We start from the raw sequence: 9,752 nt of genomic DNA on the forward strand, positions 1-9,752 counted from the left end.
AAAATAAAAGATTAACCTTACCAATCCTAATCTAACCTATTTACTAAGGACTTTTTCCCCCTTATAAGGGAGGTAGCCAAATCAAAGGCATTTCCATCCATTCCACTCTCATCCACCACCCTTTTCTCCCTCTCATCCTAGCTCCTTATGGATGACGGGTCATCCCTGCATCCCGCCCACAGCCCTGAGTCAAAATCAATGCAGCAAGACACAGCACATCCACAGCAAGGCCGCCTCACTTGATTAGTGACCCACCCCCCTTCTCCGTCCCCTCATAGAGAAGTTGGGGAGAAATCCCATTGGGCCGCGTCAAAATCTCATTCATACTTTTAACCCCTCCCCATTCTCACTCTTCCTTTCATCACAGTATCATTTATACACAACTGTTCTCCACTTGCCCCTATCTCCTGCCCTCTCCCTTCTTTGCAAAACAGGCATTACCCTTTTGTTCTAAACCCCTTTCACCCCATCTATCCTTGGTCGTCACTCCCTCCACAGAATGGATGGAGTGATGGGACTAGGGATCCTACTCTCTGTAGCCCTGAGAGGTACATTCCTATGAAAAGTCAAGGCAAAAGAGAGTCTGAGATGAGTTTTCTAAACAGCCCCAAGGTTTGGGTCTTTACCTAAGTTAACCTAACCTACCCTGACCTAACTTAACATAGCCAAACATAATTTGACCTAACCTATTGCAACATAACTTAACCTAATGAAAGATAAACTAGCCTAACCTGATCTACTTAAACTAACCTGAGCTCATAACCTAATCTAACCTCACTTAACCTAACATACCCAAATTAACCTAACTTAACCTAGCATCACAACCCTAATCTACTCCAACTTAATCTATCCTAACCTAGTCTCATAACCTTAGCTAACTTAAAACCTATTCTGACCTATCCCCTAAATTAACCACTTTAACCTAACCTGACCTAATTTAACCTAAGTTAACCTAACCTATGCTCATAACCTAACACAACCTAATGTATCTTAACATAATCTAACCTAAACTCATAAGCTAACCTATCCTAAATTAACCCAACTTAATACCACCTAATTTAATGTAATTCAACCTTATATAAATTAACCTAAATTATCCTAACCTAGCCCTAATCTAATCTTACCCTAATATCCAAATCTAACTTAACCTTAATCTAAGTTAACCTAACCAAACATAACCTCATTCTTAATCGAGGTTTAATTTACAAAATCCCTTGTTATCTTTTTATCATTAACATTTTTTCTAATCCATATGTAAATTTAAATTTTGTTTTATCAGACATACTCCATCCTTCATATACTGGCCTAACCTAAACACATTCAATCTGTTCATACACATTTGAGTCATGCCGCAGAATTATGGATTACTAGGCTAGATAGAGTGAGAAATGAGGAGGTGAGGAGGAGAACAGGGGTGGAAAAGGAGCTGGGAGATAGGGTTGATGAAAGAATATTAGGATGGTTTGGACACATGGAAACAATGAGTGAAGAAAGACTAGTAAAAGAGGTGTGGAAGGCAGATGTGGAGGGAGTGAACATGAGGGGACGTCCTAGGATGAGGTGGATGGATGGGGTGAAGGGGGCTTTGGGGAAGAGGGGAATGTCTGTTGAGGAAGGACGGGAGAGGACAGAAGACAGGGGTGAATGGAGAATGGTTGTATTTGGATGATGTTGTGATTGCATGAGGTGGAATGGGCGGGTGGATGGAGGGTGAGGTAGTATATGTGAGCAAAATTTGACGCAGCCCGAAGGGATTTCTCCCCGTCCTCTCATTTTATGCAATGGGGGGACGGAGAGGGGGGGTCGCCAATTTAATGAAGCGGCCTTGCTGTGGATGTGCTGTGTCTTGCGACACTGCTTCTGACCCAGGGCAGTGGACAAGGTGCAGTGATGACCCATCATTCAGGAGGTGCTAAGATAAGAGGGAGGGTGGAGGGGTGTGGAGTGTTTTCAGGGATGGAATGGGTGGGAATGATTTTATGCCTTTTTTTTTTGGCTACCCCCCTTGTAAGGGGGGAAAAAGCCTTGGTATATATATGTCGTTTCTCAAATATTTTGCAATTCGTGTTTCTTTATTTCTATTGTCCTTATTAGATTTATGCGTGTGTGTGTGTGTGTATGTGTGTATTTACCTAGTTGTATTATACAGGAAGGGAGCTATGCTCGTAGTGACCCGTCTTTGTATCTTTCAGCATCTAGTTTGTTCTTAAATTCTTGTATAGTTTTTGCACACACTGTTGCCTTATCCAATTGTGTGTGTGTGTGTGTGTGTGTGTGTGTGTGTGTGTGTGTGTGTGTGTGTGTGTGTGTGTGTGTCTTAAAATCATTCCTTGTATTGAGTTTACCAATGTAACACCTCTTGTTTTTTCCAGGTGACCACCAAGCGGCTGTGCAACAGGGAGGACTGACTAGCCGCGCTTCATCTGGCCTCCCGATGCAGTATTGCATCATCATCACCATCGTCCTCTTTCTCTCCCACATCTTCTCGACCACTTCAACTCTCGGGGCGGCCATGTCAATCTAAGCTAATTGCGAGCTGCGAGTGCACGCACACGCATGTTTATTTGTACTGTATGTGTGTGTGTGTGTGTGAGTGTATGTGTACGTGTGTTTCTTCAAGCCCTTGAACCCCTAGGAGTATACAAGAGCTCCAGAAGTGTGACAGACTCTTCTACTCCAGAGACTGAGAAGAAAAGACGAGGTAATAGGCACATTGGCTTTCCACAGGTTCGAGTGACTGATGGTTAAGTGCCATGAAGTGTCATGAAGTACTCTTTGTGCCACGCGAGTGCCACTCCTCCCGTTGTATAATTAGAGTTTGGTGTAATCACATCGTGCATATGAACATGCCCCGCCTCTTACCTGTGACCTGAAGTTTATGAAGCTCTGAAGAACAAATAACAAAAAGAAATTCTTTTCGAGAAATATTAACCTTTCTAACTGGTGATACGTTTCAGAGTTTGTTATGGCACTTGACAGATAACTTTATATAGTTTGATGATAGGTGCATCCCCAATAAGAACCAGGTCATCATTAATTGGTAATACCTTCTTCATGACAAAGTCTGATGCTGTCACGACGAAATCTGTAAATTGTCTTACCTTGTTAAGAAGTGACTTAACTACTATAAACGACCACATGGCACCGAAGTCTTTGTGATGTTAAAACTATACAGGTAGTTCTTAATTTATGCAATATATAAGGACCCAGAGACATAGTGTAAATAAATTGATAAATTAAATGGGGTGAGGGCAGATGGTATCCACTACATAAAACTCTAGACCTAACTCATGTTAATTCAAACAATTGGCATAATTCACATAAAATGTAAACCAAATTCACATAGAATAAATTCACATAAGTTAAGAACTACCTGTAGATGAGTTTAAGCGAGGCTGTGTTGGATGAACACGTTTCAAGAATAACGGCCACATCCGAGGTAAAATATTCATAACCAGACCACACTATTAAAAGACACACAAGTGTTGGTCTGCGAATGAGTTGTCATGATGATATTATCATCATTAATGCATTGTCGTGAAACTACCATCTACATTAATTCAACGTTATGATGAAGCTACCACTATTGTTAATGCATTGTCGTGATAAAGAAACCACCATCAAATGTGTTGTCGTGATGAAGAAACCACCATCAATAATCTGTTGTCGTGATGAAGATACAAGCATTGTTATCACATTATGATTTGACTGAAAATAAGGACATGATTAAGAATGTTCCATTTTGCCTCAGACTTTGTGAAACCTATATCTTTTTATGAGGACATCATGGAAATGAGAATTCCCCTGATTACATTTATCCGTGCTTGAATGACAACTGTAGTGAGAAGGACTTTTTCCTTTCACTTTTCTTTTCAACATCTTACCCCCACCCCCAAAATACTTAACCATGTATGTTATACAAAGTTTAGGTGTACTAAACACTACTTTCAACTACCCAAGTAAAGCCCAATGGTCACTATAATGAAGGTATTCAGTTGACGGGGATCTCCGAGCCTTAAATGGGTTAAGCTCCTCTCTTCAAGTGTCGTTACTCCGTTCTTTCACTCAGAATTGAATTACAACTCACGGAAATCCTTTTCACAGTTATTTAAATGTATATCACTGAGGTTGCTTCGGATCCTGAGTCTGGCAAATGACGCTGGGAGTGGGAACTTATGGCCAGTTGTTGCAACTCGGCTCTGTTTCCGACATATAGATGGGCACATCACCAGGAAAATAAAATCCAAATGTGTAAAATGCCATAATGGATTTTGGACAAAGTTATTGTAACTGGGCTGCACAGGTTTCCAGGCGATCAAGTGAAAATAGAAATAAGATGAAGAAAAGAGTTTGGATAAAAGATAGGAAGGTTGATGAGGAAAAATTGTTATATTTTCATGCCATTTTTGAACATGAGTCTACTTGAGTTTGGTTTTATGATAATCCCTGTACAGATGTCATGGCATCTGACCTTCTCAATTTCCGTGTAAAGACGTACAATATCTTTCTGCATGCAATTGTTTCAGATTTCTGACACTATTCCTATGAAAAAATGTCAAGAAAATATCCTAACCCTTGTTTGTGGTATATGTATAATTGATCTAACATTTTTAGGCTCAAAACATTTCAACAGTTTTAATTTGTAACATATACACACAAAGTTATCAAACAATACATTCTTAGGCTCAGGACACTTCAACACTTTTATTGATAGGATACAAATCACAGTTCTTTATTTGGTCATAATACAGCAGGAATTTTTGAAATGCAATGCTTGAGCTCTCAAGAGTTAGGCAAATAAGAAAGAACATAAGAACATAAAAAACGATTAGACAACTTTATGGATGGGGATGACAGGTGGTGATGGATACGGAGCTGCCTAGTGTAGGCCTTATGGTCTTTTGCAGTCTCCTTTATTTCTTATGTTCTTATGTTCTTAAGAGTTAGGAAAATAGGAAAAGGTTTGTGATGATTCGTGATCAGTGTGATCACAGCTTAACAGAGTATCTGTGGAAAATACTTCCTCCATGGGAGAAAAGAATGAAGCAGAATGTAGTGACTCACCAAGACTTGAACTACCACCACTGAACTCCTTCAACAACTATTGCATTTTGTCAGTAGTCTGCACCTCTATCCTTTGAGGCAATATTGTGCCGAAGGTAAAGGAGGAATAGTGGATAAAAGTGCCAGTATTTTACCCTGAGTGGATATGTGTAGGATGGAGGATGGGAGACTGCCCTGGGCTGCACTTCATATGCGGCCAGAAGGTAGAAGACCAGTGGGTGGATAAACCTAGAAAAAGATGGATAGAAAGAGTTAAGGAAGCTTTGGTGGTTTGAGAAGATATGACAGAGATACTGCAACATGAAGTCTACAGAGATATATAAAGATGGAGAGAAATTAGGAAATGAGGACCACTGGAAGAAGAGAGGAGATTGGAGTCCAATCGTAAAAGAATGTTACATCATTTTATTCCGTAAGGGTGTCGCTTAAGTCCCCTTAATGTATTGACTGCAATAAAACAGTCATTACTCCACCAGAGGAATACCCCTGACCAAGACAGGGCTTTATTTTTGGTCAAAATTCAAATTCCCATTCTATGCTTAAAGACTGAACGAGGGCACAAAAAGCCTGAAATACAATAGAAAATAGTGAATATGAGTCTGAATCAAATGTGCTCATAATAATAAGAGATTGATCACCCTGCTCAAGAAGTTCCATCTTTACCTAAGGAATCTGAGGCATTGAAAAGTGGTGATTGGGGTTTGTAATACACAGAAACGGAAGAGTGGACATAATGAAGCACTGGAACCACAAAACTACAGGGTAGCTCAAAATAATCTATCATTCAGTGTATTTGTATATGTTTCCCATGTTTATCAGGAACGAGTACCTTCCATAAAGATTTTACGAACTTAAGCAACTTTTCCCAGGCCTATCCTGTAGCCACCGCATATAAAGACACAATTATTGCAACTGTAACAGTTGCAGTATCTATAGGACTTACTGTGCTGTGAATGAGATCTAAACCAAAGACTACAGAACAGCATAATCCACTGTGAACATCTCGGCAAGAAATGCCTAGTATGACTACACAGTGTGAATTTTGAAGCCATCGGTGTTTTGTGCAAAAAAGCTCATGACAGACTGACTGACCTTAATGTACCTCAGAGCGACCTGAATTAAGGTAAGCTTACAGGGTCAAAAATTTAGTCATAATGGATTTTCTAGTGTGTATAACTTCTTATTCCAAGATATCAGAACAGTTCTATTCTCTCTCATCCAATATCATTAATGCATTTTGGGTTGGTGGAAATGTGAGGTCAGCTTACGCAGAGGCATGGAGACTCAGTACTGTAGTAAGATCCCAAGATTACACTAAGGCCAGATACCTTTTGACGGAATCCGTTATCAATCAACCTTAATTACCAAATATATAGGTTACCTCCATATCAAGTTTGCTAATTTGGTTTAATGCCTCATATATTATTTGGCCCTAGGTTTCCGCTGAAATACGAAATGGTTATCCGATGCAGGAATGCACATCACAGTCCATCTGCAAGCTGTGGCCCCGAGGCAATTAATTCCTAATTGTTAGCGACTTGTCAACTTTTTTTTGTTACTTTTCAATTTTCCACCCTCCCACAAGGATAGCCGTATATATATATTTTTTTTTCTTTTTCGTATTTAGACCCATTATGAGCAGAATTGTATTCAAAGACGAAACAAATACATACATTAGTGTATGTGATTTCAGTTCTTACCTTCAAAGTTAATGTGCGCACACACACATATACACAACTGTAGTTCCTTTCTTGTATATCACAACTAGGTACATACAGTTAGGTAAACACATACACACATGAATACACATAAAATACACAAACACACCTACAGCATTACAGGACTGCTTACAGTCGAATGCTGTAAGCATTCCTCAACAGACCGACCGGAGACTTTAGAGCTAGCTACTAGTGAAGAAACTACTCATTAAAGTTCAAAATCTGTATAGATGCTGGAAGAGAGTGACATCCCCTATTTTGTATATAGGCATCGTTATCTTTCTATCACTCGTGTTTTGTTTTTACGTAGGAAATGACTATTTTCACAAATTCAAAAAAAAAAATTATGGGACTTGTAGGCTGGTGGACATCAGCAAAGGTTCAAACAGTGGTTTGAATTTGTGCAGACAAGTCATACCAAAGCAAAGATTTGCCACACTAACCAAGACGTAAAGCTGACTGAACATGCAGTATTTGAGGAGAACCGTACATGCTGTCTCTACATAAGAACCAGTTCCTAGCTGACTACATACGGTTGACAAAGGGATTCCAGTCAACTGTATATAACGTACGAAGCAAGCAATGCTCTCATCTGCATTTTAAGGTGTGTGACATTAAGAGGTATTCTTGCAAATAAAAGGTACAAGGTGTTCAGCTATGTGCAAGGGGCAGCTTATGAGGGATTATTAACATTGTCCTTCAGCAGGATGGTTTGATACATGTTTTAAGTTGAACACAACGAGTGACCACGTAGGAATTTCAAACAGAATGTATGCAAGATGAGACGCAGTGCGGAATACTCTGCTGTTTTAATGTGCATATGGGGACATAGGAAGATTCCCAACTTGATGTGGAGAAGGTGTGACATTGGAATGTCCCCAGCAGTTCAGGCGTGGCTGTTTATATGTTGACAGCGAAGAAATCTTCGTAAAGGAAAGATGCCAATACTCTGGAAATAAATATTTTTATATGTATGTCTCTCTTCGTTTCATTTGTCTCCTTTCTATCATCAATGGTGTATACATATACAGGTATATTCACTTATTTGATCTTGGCAGTCCTACAACATTTAATAGTATACCCAATAATAAGTAGGTACAAGTGATCAGTATGGAGGTTCATAAAGAAAAATACAATAACAATAACAATGTTAGGTAAGATGAATTTATGCTAATTGGGTGCAAATGTGGCAGCAAAAGGTGGAGTAAAGGTGGAGGTAGAATGTAGATTGAGAGAAACGAGTAAATGCCTTGGTGGATTAAAAAGTGTAATGAGGAATAGACATTTGGGAATGGATGCTAAGAGGAGACTGTATGAAGGAGTAATTGTGCCAACAGCACTGTATGGAGCAGAAACATGGAACATAAGGGAGGAAGAGAGAAGGAGCTTGAATGTGTTTGAGATGAAGTGTCTGAGAAGTATGATGGGGGTTACTAGGCTAGATAGAGTGAGAAATGAGGAAGTGAGGAGGAGAACAGGGGTGGAAAGGGAGTTGGGAGATAGGGTTGATGAAAGAGTATTAGGATGGTTTGGACACATGGAAAGAATGAGTGAAGAAAGACTAGTAAAGGAGGTATGGAAGGCAGATGTGGAGGGAGTGAACATGAGGGGACGTCCTAGGATGAGATGGGTGAGGGGGGCTTTGGGGAAGAGGGGAATGTCTGTTGAGGAAGGACGGGAGAGGACAGAAGACGGGTGAATGGAGAATGGTTGTATATGGAAGATGTTGTGATGCATGAGGTGGAATGGGTGGGGGGATGGGGGGTGAGGTAGTGTGTGTGAGCAAAATTTTGACGCAGCCCGAAGGGATTTCTACCCGTCCTCTCCTTTATATGGGGGGACGGAGAGGGGGGGTCGCTGATTTATTGAAGCGGCCTTGCTGTGGATGTGCTGTGTCTTGCGACACTGCATCTGACCCAGGGCAGTGGACAGGGTGCAGGGATGACCCGTCATCTAGGAGGTGCTAAGATGGGAGGGAGGGTGGAGGAGTGTGGAGTGTTTTCAGGGATGAAATGGGTGGGAATGATTTTATGCCTTTTCCTTTTTGGCTACCTCCCTAGTAAGGGGGAAAAAGCCTTGGTATATGTATGTATGTATGCATTTATAATTGTCAACATTTCTGAAGCAGTTTTTGTTCAACATTTAGCCAAAATACATACATACATATACCAAGGCTTTTTCCCCCTTACAAGGGAGGTAGCCAAAAAGGAAAAGGCATAAAATCATTTCCACCCATTCCATCCCTGAATACACTCCACACCCCTCCACCCTCCTGGATGATGGGTCATCCCTGCACCTTGTCCACTGCCCTGGGTCAAAAGCAGTGTCATAAGACACAGCACATCCACAGCAAGCCCGCTTCATTAAATCGGCGACCCCCCCCCCTCTCCCTGTCCCCTTTCCTGCCACATGTGACCCGAAATACCCAAAACTATCCACTTCCACTAGCATCTCTCCTTTAAGACTCACTTCTAACTTGTTGTCATACTCTCCCCTTGTACATTTCATCACCTTTGACCCACACTTACATTCGACTTTCCCCTATCATATACCCAAACTCCATCACTAACTCCTTTAATCCCCCCTATGACCCTGTCACAAGCACATTGTCATCAGTAAACAAAAACTGGCTCACCTCCCATTCTTCTCAGTTTTCTCTTGACCATTTCCAGTCCCCTACCCATTACCCTCGCATTTACTTCTTGCACCACCCCATCCATTTACACATTGAACAGCCATGGCAACATGACACATCCTTGACTCAGTCCCACCTTTACCTCAAAGCACTTGCTCTCCCCATTTCCAATTCTGACACAGGCTTTATTACTCTCATGAAAACTCTTGACTGCCCTTAACAGCTTTCCCCCAATCCCATTGTTAGGACTGGCTGGAAGGCAAACACAGGTAGTGAAACTGGGTTTCATTTAGGAATTGAAGTTGGGCACCAATAGTAATATGGCTTGCTCTAAG

The 9,752-nt window shown here is 40.9% G+C and overlaps 1 protein-coding gene across 1 annotated transcript in view; it reads left to right on the plus strand.

Annotated features, from left to right (window-relative positions):
• Positions 1–4,741, plus strand: part of LOC143040501 (zwei Ig domain protein zig-8-like) — a 115,387-nt gene extending 110,646 nt beyond the window's left edge. The window contains exon 10 of the mRNA XM_076211593.1: positions 2,373–4,741. Coding sequence (XP_076067708.1) covers positions 2,373–2,524 — 152 coding nt within the window. The 3' untranslated portion in view covers positions 2,525–4,741. The remainder of the gene's footprint in view (positions 1–2,372) is intronic.
• Positions 4,742–9,752: the final 5,011 nt, after the last annotated feature.

This window comes from Oratosquilla oratoria, chromosome 28, assembly GCF_046742065.1.
Source record: "Oratosquilla oratoria isolate Oo_2021 chromosome 28, ASM4674206v1, whole genome shotgun sequence".
Lineage (NCBI taxonomy): Eukaryota > Metazoa > Arthropoda > Malacostraca > Stomatopoda > Squillidae > Oratosquilla > Oratosquilla oratoria.